Raw genomic sequence first — 9926 nt, forward strand, 5'->3', positions numbered from 1 at the left:
CAATATGTATTACATATGCAGCTGGAGTCCTTATACAAATGCCATATTCAGTAAATCAGTGTTCAGATGATTAATACTGGCATTTGACTTATGTCTGGGAGAGGATTAAGGTAAAGAAAGGACCGTGGTGCATGTGGAAGATCCCTCTCGGTGGTACCTGATACTCTGAACTGTCTCCATCTCTACTGTCTGCCTCCACCTGCGGGGACTCCATGCCCTCCTGATGGTTGTCCTGGGCTAGGCGGGCGTAGGGGGTACTGCTGCTCTGGGGCATCACATCTGTGTCCTCTGTATCGTCCGTGAGGTCGATGGTGAGGTAAGGGCTGGGAGGGGACGACCATGGCATGCCTGCCGATGCTGTCGCCCGCCGTCTCAGGGACTGTGGACAGAAGGACATAGTTTGGGCCACAGGAAAGGATGTCAGTGACCAGAGACCAACAGCACCCCCAAATGCCTCCTAGGCAAAAAGAAAGAGGAAAGACCGAAGTTAAAGAGGAGAGAGACCGCTGAAGAAAGTTCTCCAGGAACACGTATCCCTTAAGAGATGGGAGAAAGTCGTTGTAACTGTCCCAGCAACAGAGACAGAAAGAGGACAAAGGCACAATGACGGGTAAGGACGAGGGACTCCAAGCCTGGAGCAGGTCACTGGCTTCTCTAAGCGCTTACTGTGCATGCGACCATTCTTGCAGCAACAGTGAAGTGTTTCCTCAGGACAGGTGAAAAAGACATTAGTGAGAAGACAGTCTGGAAGTAGTGGTTTCTACCTTGTCTCCAAGGTCGAGCAAGAACCAAGTCAACAGGGAAAGCTTCCATTCCCAACAGAGTGTCATCTGAGATCAGACCAGGAGAGAAGCCAACAGGCTTAAGGGAAGCTTACCCAGGAGAGAAAAGAAAAAGCAAGAACCTGAAAAGCAGTGTGAAGAAAGGACACAAATTATCCACCAGCCACAGCCAGGAATGCAGTGAGTGAGGCACGTCTCCCAGTTAAAGACTGGGGGCAGGGGTCTGGGCAACTGGAGAACCAACCCTGGTAGCCGGGAACTCCACGGGGGACTCCTCCACATGGCTGCGGGCCTGCCGGCCTCGGGTGGAACGTGGGGAAGGCCTGTGCCTCTCCCTGCTGGAGGCACTGTTGTTATTTCGGGTTCGGACCTGGAAGCAAGAGAGGACACGCACTGGGCCTGAGGTGACTGGAGGCCTGGGGTCTTGCGGGGCCAGGAGGTGGCCAGCTTCAGGACAACTTGAAGTGAACAGGTGATGAGGTAGATGGGGACTCTGCACTGAGAGCACCAAGAGTTCCCCAGCTCTTGGAATAGAGGTGGCAGGGTGTCCAGCTAGGCGGCCCCACAATTCCCAGCAGGTCCTGCTCTGCCTGTCACAGCAGACAGACGTGGCCAGCTGAAATGGCACCTGCCAACTGGGATTGAAAAATAAAAATCTGGCCAAGAGCAGTGGCTCATGTCTGTAATCCCAGCACTTTGGGAGGCCAAGGCGGGCAGATCATTCGAGGTCAGAAATTCAAGACCATCCTGGATAACATGGTGAAACATCATCTCTACTAAAAATACAAAAATTACTTGGGCATGGCGGTGGGTGCCTATAGTCACAGCTACTCAGGAGGCTTAAGTAGGAGAATCCCTTGGACCAGGGAGGCAGAGGTTGCAGTGAGCTGAGGTCAGGCCACTGCCCTCCAGCCTGGGCAACAGAGTGAGAGTGTCATAAAAATTTTTTTTAAATAAATAAATAAACAGAAAGAAAAATTCATGTTCACTCTAAACCAAACTTTTATGCCAAAGAATTAAGGAGGCCAATGAATGGGTTCAGAAAGGCACCCACCCGATTATCAAGCTGGCGGAGAATCCCTGAGGCTCTATGTTCATTGTCAAAAATGGCATGAACTCGTTGCTGCAGAACCTGAGTTCAAATTCCGCATAGAAGAGTTACCGTTTAACCTGGGTAAGCTGCTGGGATCTTCTCTCATCTCCACAAGGGGGATGATACAGACCACATCCTGGGCAGGGAAGACCGTCACCCACACCTGGGATAGGAACTGAGTGCCAGTCTGGTTTCTAAAGGGCCGGGTGACCATGAGCAATACCTGCCTTCCCATTGCCAGACCTAAAAACTCTGATCCACAGAGTCCAACCACAGAAGTGGTGGACGTGCAAGGTAATTAGCAGCTGAGCCATCTATCCTGCAATCTCTATCACCCCTGGGCACCTCCAAGAGTATACAAAAACTGAAAAACCACCTGAAAGAAATGGCATACCAGCTGGGCGCAGTGGCTCACGCCTATAACCCCAGCACTTTGGGAGGCCAAAGTAGGCAGATCACAAGGTCCGGAGTTTGACACCAGCCTGGCCAACATGGTGAAACCCCATCTCTACTAAAAATACAAAAATTAGCCAGGCACGGTGGTGGGTGCCTGTAATTCCAGTTACTTGGGAGGCTTAGGCAGGAGAACCACTTGAAACCAGGAGGCAGAGGTTGCAGTGAACCAAGATCACACCATTGCACTCCAGCCTGGGCGACAGAACAAGACTCCATCTAAAAAAAATAAAAGAAAGAAAACCTTCCAGGAGGCCAGGTGCAGTGGCTCATGCCTGTAATCCCAGTACTTTGGAAGGAGGCCAGGGCACGTGGATCACTTGAGATCAGGAGTTCGAGACCAGCCTGGCCAACATGGTGAAACCCTGTTTCTACTAAAAATATAAAAAATTAACTGGGCATGGTGGCATGCAGGTCATTCTAGCTACTGGGGAGGCTGAGGTAGGAGAATTGCTTGAAGCCGGGAGGCAGAAGCTGCAGGGAGCTGAGATCGCACTATTACACTCCAGCCTGGGCAACAAGAGTGAAACTCCATCTCAAAAAAACAAAAACCTTCCAGGAGACTTGCTTATATTTTCTAGAGTCAAAACATTTGTTTGTCTCTTTCTCTCTCTTAAAAGCTCCCCTAGAGAGATCCAAGACATGTTTACCATGCTGTCTGGCATGGTGGCTAAAAGCACTTTGTCTCAGGGTGCGGCTACTTACAGCTGGGCTTTCTGACCGAGTCCTGGTTTCCCGGAAGAGCTTCGGCATCACTGGGGTGTCAGAGCCATCCCCATCTTCCCCGTCGCCATTGCCTGTCAAGTCCTTTATAAGGAAACATGATGAACTTTTCAGTAAGAAGTCACACAAGCAAAACAGTGTGAAAGTAAAAAATCATTCATCATATTGAAACTACAATTATACTACTAATTCGAGAGACCCAAAAAACATTTTCAACGGGCTTATTTTGTCCCCAGATTCTGGGGACAAAATTTCTACAAATTCAAGACAGGACTGAAAGATAAAAGAAACAAGGCAACTGCAATATGCAAAACTTCTCACCTGTGCCTGGCAGGGAGACCGGGTCACTTACTGCAACACACTGCATACGGGCACAGACACAGGCCAACCACGAGAGCTGTCCAGGAAGCAATGCCATGAAACCTGCACCGTGCCATAAAGGCCTCCTCGTGCAGGCTTCACAAAGCCAAACACAAAGACTGAAGCAGTGAGCAGCTAGGTCTGGCTAGAGTGTTGAACACTTGCTTCACTCACAAACCGTGTGGCCTTGAGTACACTTCCCAGTAACAGTACTTCCCTCGTAACACAACAGGGTTACATCAAGGATCCAGTAATGCGCTGGGTGTGGTGGCTGACACCTGTAATCTCAGCACTTTGAGAGGCCAAGGCAGATTGAGGTTACCTGAGGTCAGAAGTTTGAGACCAGCGTGGCCAACGTGGTGACACCCTGTCTCTACTAAAAATATATAATTAGGCTGAGAGTGTAATCCCAACACTTTGGGAGGCAGAGGCGGGCAGTCACAAGTTCAGGACCAGCCTGGCCAATATGGTGAAACCTCATCTCTACTAAAAATACAAAATTTAGCTGGACACGGTGGCAGGCACCTGTAATCCCAGATGCTCAGGAAGTCTGAGGCAGGAGAATCGCTTGAACCTGGGAGGTAGAGGTTGCAGTGAGATCACGCCACTGCACTCCAGCCTGGGTAACAGACAAGCCTCTGTCTCAAAACAAACTGAACAAACAAAAAGAAAACAAATGCTGGGCCGGGCCCGGTGGCTCAAGCCTGTAATCCCAGCACTTTGGGAGGCCGAGGCAGGTGGATCACAAGGTCAAGAGATCGAGACCATCCTGGTCAACATGGTGAAACCCCGTCTCTACTAAAAACACAAAAAAATTAGCTGGGCATGGTGGCGTATGCCTGTAATCCCAGCTACTCAGGAGGTGGAGGCAGGAGAATTGCCTGAACCCAGGAGGCAGAGGTTGTGGTGAGCAGAGATTGCACCATTGCACTCCAACCTGGGTAACAAGAGCGAAACTCTGTCTCAAAAAAAAAAAAAAGGAAACAAATGTTTGGGCAAGAGATTTCACTACTGTTGCTGGTAACCAGCTATCAGAAACAAAATAGCAGTGCTAAGCCTCTGATCCTGCAGCCTCCCTAATTCCTCCCAGGACTTGGGTACCTCACTGTCTGAGTCCCGCTAGTAAGTTGCCCACCACCAAGAAAATGGAAGCTGAGGGGGAGTTTTCACTGCTCAGGATTGTTTTGACTGACACTGGCTCTGAGCAAAAGCAACCCAACTGACCAACTCTACAAAGAGTAATTAGGAAATGAAGGCATCAGTAAAGGAAGGAACACAAAACATGATGGGAAAAAATTCAGCTTTGGAAAAGTAAATGATGAAGTAGAAACCTTGATAATGTAGCAAGTCTTAAATGATATAATAATTGTTTGAAAAACAAGTTTATTCCAGCTTGTAAAAAAATGCCTTGAGCCCATATAATCCTGACATCAAAATCAGAGATATATTTAAAGAAATAAAATCAGCCAGGCACAGTGGCGCACGCTTGTAATCCCAGCACGTTGGGAGGCTGGGACAAGCAGATCACTTGAGGCCAGGAGTTCGAGACCAACCTGGCCAACACATGGTAAAACACCATCTCTACTAAAAATATGAAACAATTGGCCAGGTGTAGTGGCACATCACCTATAGTCCCAGCTACTCAGGAGGCTGAGGCAGGGGAATCACTTGAGCCCAGGAGGCAAGAGGTTGCAGTGAACCAAGATTGTGCCACTGCACTCCAGCCTGGGCAACAGACTGTCTCAAAAATAAACAAAAAAATAAAATCACACTCCCATTTCATTCATGAATACATGAATAAAATCAACTTCATAATGCACCATGACCAAGTCGGACTCATTGCAGGAATAAAAAGACAGCTTGCTATACAGTAGTCCCCCCTTAACCAGGGGGGTACATTCCAAGCCCCCCCATGGCTGCCTGATACCTCAGAGCATGGAGCCCTATATGTGCTGCATTTATGTCTATATCTACATACCTATACAGTTTAATTTATAAACTAGGCACAGATTAACAGCTAATATTAAAATAGGACAACTACAATATACTGTTTTTGTTTTGTTTTTGTTTTTAAGACAGGGTTTCACCATGTTGGTCAGGCTGGTCTTGTACTCCCGACCTCAGGTGATCCACCCGCCTTGGCCTCCAAAGTGCTTGGATTATAGGCGTGAGCCACCACGCCTAGCCCAATATACTGTTAATAAAAGCCATGTGAATGCAGCTTCTCTCTCAAAATATCTTATTGTATCCTATTCAGAGTTCATCTGTCCTCCCATGGCTTATGACCTGGTGCCTTCCTCCTTTGCAATTTTATGAATGTAGGTTCTAACAGGCATCCTCTTCTGGAGGAGTCTGGTTTCACTGCCATCTTGTTTTGGATGATTTCCTTTTTCCTTAATCAACTTCGACTCTTCTGAAAACGTAGTAACAGCTTTTTATTTTTATTTTTTTACTATATCCAGTAATGGCTATAAGCAAAACAGCTTTTTCATTGGCAAATGCAGCCTCGCCAGTAATTTTTACAGTCGAAACCAATTCTTGCATCTGTGTAACCATCCCTTACTCGAAAAAAATGGTTTGGTGTCAGGGGATCCCTTGCTTTAGGCTGTGCTTTCTGGCACAACACACCGCTGTCAGTCAGAACACATTTCTGTTCATGTCTTGCACCTATGCATTTCATGCTTTTCCCACCTTAACTACACACTTATCACGCAACATGGCCATAACTTTTGCAGTTTGAGGCACAACAATAAAACTAGCATGAATTTCTTTTTCCTTCACCATTACACGGCTGGAAGATTTGTTCTTACCATGGATCTAGCAACTTCGGCATAAGATTTCTTTTTTCCTTATTGAGAACTTCCACTTTTTCACTTAAAGGAAACACTTCCTGGCTTATCTTTGACATAACTGAGTCGCCAGCGTCATCACTCCTGCACTTTGGGGCCGTTATTAACTACAAGGAGTATTACTTGAACACAGGCACTGTGAGACTGCAACGGATCACATCACGGAGATGGCTGGTAGCACCTAAGCGTAGAGATGCTAGAAAAAGGCAGGACTCTGGTCCTGGGCAGGATGGAGCAGGAAGGGTAAGATTCCATCATGCTACCAGAATGGCACCCAATTTAAAATCTATGTACATTGTTTATTTCTGGGATTTACCACTTAGAATTTCCCATTTAATACAGATTGCAGTTGACCGCAAGCAACTGAAATCATGGGAAGCAAAATGACAGATAAGAGGGGACAACTATATCAGAGATTTATCAATGTAACTGATTATCCAGATCAAAAAAATAATTCCAAATATATGCAGAAAGTGTCTACCTTGGCAACCCTCTATACATTTCAGATGCTAGTTCCTATGGGCCTCAGGTTGCCCAGTGCTGAAAGCAAAAGACAACGTCCCTGAGCCTGAAAAAGGGAGAGCAGAGACCGTACCTGCGTATAGCTTAGCAGACTGGACACCTCCCTCTTGGAGAGTCTCAAGCTTGATCTTCGGCCTGTGGAGGAAACAGCCAGAGTCTGTTTTCAGGGGACAGGCACCAGCCAGGAGAAGCTGACAGGGGCTGTTTTCTGTGGCCTGTGATCTCCCCAACACTATTGTCAGGCACAGGGGTTTGCTCTCAGGCCCCCGGGTATCGCTCATCCTCTCTGATTTTATTCATAAGGCCACAGAGCCCTGGGCCCAAAACAACACTGAAGTTACTAGGCAGGGGAGCCCTCCAGTTCCTCCAGCAGAGTGCTGCCCATCCAGGGACCACTAACTACATTTCCAGGAACAATTCACTGCCTGCCATGTCAGCCGCATCTCAAGTGCTCACATGTAGAGTGTGGCTATTGTGAGGAACAATGCAGAAATAGAACCCTTTCACGCTCGCAGGAAGTTCCATGGGATGGCACCACTGAGAGGACAATGCAGGGCTTTCCAACCCAGCTGGGGCGGGATCCCAAGTGAGCTGGCTGGGAGCTGCTCAGGGCAGGGTGGAAAAGGACCTCCCGCTACGAATCCCAGCCCAGCTCTATTAGGGGAGAGGGTCTGCAGAAGACCACCCCTGTCATGACTGGCAGAGGACAGGGAACCATCACCCTTGTGTCACTTGCAGAGTCCCAGCTGAGATGAAAGTCCCACAGGAGAGGCCATGGGCTGCAGGCAGGTGTGAAGGGCTCGGCCCTGCATCCCTCCTTGCTCTCTTCCCTCCTGGGAGACTGTGGAGGTTGTCAGAGACTCTCCCCGAAGCCTCCAGTGGTCTGCAGTGACTGCTCACTGTGTCAGCACCTGACCCCACCCCAGTCCCCACAGCCCGGCCACCTCTGATCTCGGGGGTGCGGATGGCCTCCAGGATTGGGGGCGAGTCGGAGGACTGGTCACTGCAGGCCCCATTGACGAGGATAGAGTCTTCCCTCCCGCTGGCGTCCTCCTCTCCATTGAGATGCCTGGTGTCTCCCTTCATGCTTTCCTGTGGGATAAGCCAGAATGGGTGAGGTGGAAGGGAAGCACGGGCACAAGATGGGTAGTGTTCCCCAAGATGCCCTGCCATGGGCTCTATGTTCTCAGGCCCCAGGACGCATTCGCAGGGGGATGCTCTTGCCCAAGCACCCCACCCAGGCTGCCCCCCATAGCCTTCCTCTCACCAAGCTCGGAGGCTCAGGACTTGGTTCCATGTGGACAGTCTATCCCGAAGGCTCAGACACCAGCACCCAGGACAGAGGAGGGGCCAGGGCTAGGGTCTCAGGCTCAGACTGCGCTGTGCAGCTAGCCGGCCCCTTCAAACAATGCCATTTAGGACCTGTCTGCCCCGGCCTATCTGCCGCCAGCCTCTGTCCCCTCTGGCCCTGGCCCCTTCTCCCTGCTCAGCCTCTGCAGGGGCTCAGGAAGCCAGTGCATTATTTTCCCTCCTGACCCCTTTGTTTGCTCTCTCCCTTCCCCTCAATCTCCAGGTCCTCTTCCCACCCGTCCCCTCCTCCCCCACAGAACAGCTTCTCTCCTCTCCATAGCAGCACAAGCCCCGCCTCACCCCATCCTTCAGGGCCCATTGGTCTGCTGGCCTGTCGATCACTCCCCTCCTCCCTCACCAGCTGGGGCTCACAGTCCCAAGTTCCCAAGGAGGGAAGGATGAAGGAGGTACTGGCAGAAAGGGTAGGGGCAGTTAACAGGAGGGGCACTCCCCAGATCACTGTAGCCTCACCCTCACCTCTGGGACTTGGCCTACCCACTGCTGCCCCTCCTGGTCAGGTATATCAGCTAAGACACAGGGCCAGGGCCACACTGATGGCCTGGCAGGCTGTGTGACCTCTGGGCTTTCCCATTGCCTGCAACATTGTAGGCCCACAGATTTTGGTGGAGCCAAGAACCTGTACCTTCCCCTAGGGAGACTGAGGGGCTCACCTTATAGAAAAAGAAAACTGACATGCAGACTAGGTTATTCTCCATGGCTAAATGTCCCATTTAGGACGTGGGGCCAGGATTACAGAGAACGAGTAAAAAACTCCAAGGCATAAATGCCAGCTGAAACCGAGTTTTCCAATAGTCACTTGCCTTTGCTTTTTGTTCCACCTTTGGTTGGCAAAAATATTACAAAAGCCTTGGCACAATATGAGACTCCCAGGCCCCCATCCCTGAGCCCCAAACACCTCCAGGCCACTCACACCATATTCTCCTGCCTGGAACCCTGCCTGAGAAGAGCTTCCTCAATAAGCCGCTGCCCATATCCACCAGGCCTCCCTGCCTCTGGGCCCCATGTTGGAGACCCACTAGCCCCTGCCAGACAACCCATGCTAGCCTCGTCGTTTATCTTCCACTCATCCATCCACTCATCCATCCATCCATCCATCCATTCATCTTAGAGACAGGGTCTCACTCTGTCACCCAGGCTAGTGTCGTGGTATGATCATGGCTCCTTGCAGGCTTGAACTCCCGGGGCTTGAGTTATACTCCCACTGGTCCCACAGGTGTGCGCCACCACGCCCGGCTAATTTTTGTACAGACAGAGCCTGGCTACGTTGTTCAGGCTGGCCTTAAACTCCTGGCCTCAAGGGATCCTCCCACCTCAGCCTCAAAAACCAGCGTACCTTCTAGAAGCCACACCTTCTCCTATTGCTAGCTCCCAGCCACCCTGGCGCCCCGGCGCCACCGGTACCGCCCACCAGGGGGCGCTGTGGACCCAGTGGAGCCCACAGGCAGAGGTAGTGGCAGCCCCCAATCCCATGTCCTGCACCTGCCCATTGCATGGGGCAACTAGACCTCTGCTGCTACTCCCCGAGTGGCCCAGGGGTCAGCACCCTGGTTACAGCGCCAGCTACAATATCATCACCTGGGAGCTGGTTGGAAGAACTGCTGGAACTGGGAGCTGGTTGGAGAAATCTCAGGCACCAGGCTAGAGGTCTTGAAACAGGATTTTTTTTGAGATGGAGTAACTCTGTTGGCAGGCTGGAGTGCACTGAGGCAATCTCGGCTCTCTGCGACCTCCCCATCCCGGGTTCAGGCGATTCTCCTGCCTCAGCCTCCTTAG

At 50.5% G+C, this 9926-nt stretch overlaps 1 protein-coding gene across 13 annotated transcripts in view; it reads right to left on the bottom strand.

The window, feature by feature from the left end:
• DNMT3B (DNA methyltransferase 3 beta) overlaps positions 1-9923 on the bottom strand; it is a 32218-nt gene extending 22295 nt beyond the window's left edge. For 3 of the 13 annotated variants that reach the window (XM_078371128.1, XM_078371130.1, XM_078371131.1), the window contains exons 1-6: positions 8050-8188; positions 7727-7874; positions 6856-6917; positions 3034-3135; positions 1027-1152; positions 158-379 (exon numbers count right to left, since the gene is read on the bottom strand). In XM_078371128.1, the coding sequence (XP_078227254.1) occupies positions 158-379; positions 1027-1152; positions 3034-3135; positions 6856-6917; positions 7727-7874; positions 8050-8079 (690 nt within the window). In that variant the 5' untranslated portion in view covers positions 8080-8188. Of the gene's footprint in view, positions 1-157; positions 380-1026; positions 1153-3033; positions 3136-6855; positions 6918-7726; positions 7875-8049; positions 8393-9728 lie in introns of those variants that run through there. The other 10 variants (XM_035298112.2, XM_035298109.3, XM_035298111.3 and 7 more) reach the window with 8 other exon arrangements.
• Between the last annotated feature and the right edge of the window lie 3 nt (positions 9924-9926).

This window comes from Callithrix jacchus, chromosome 5 (genome assembly GCF_049354715.1).
Source record: "Callithrix jacchus isolate 240 chromosome 5, calJac240_pri, whole genome shotgun sequence".
Taxonomy (NCBI): domain Eukaryota; kingdom Metazoa; phylum Chordata; class Mammalia; order Primates; family Cebidae; genus Callithrix; species Callithrix jacchus.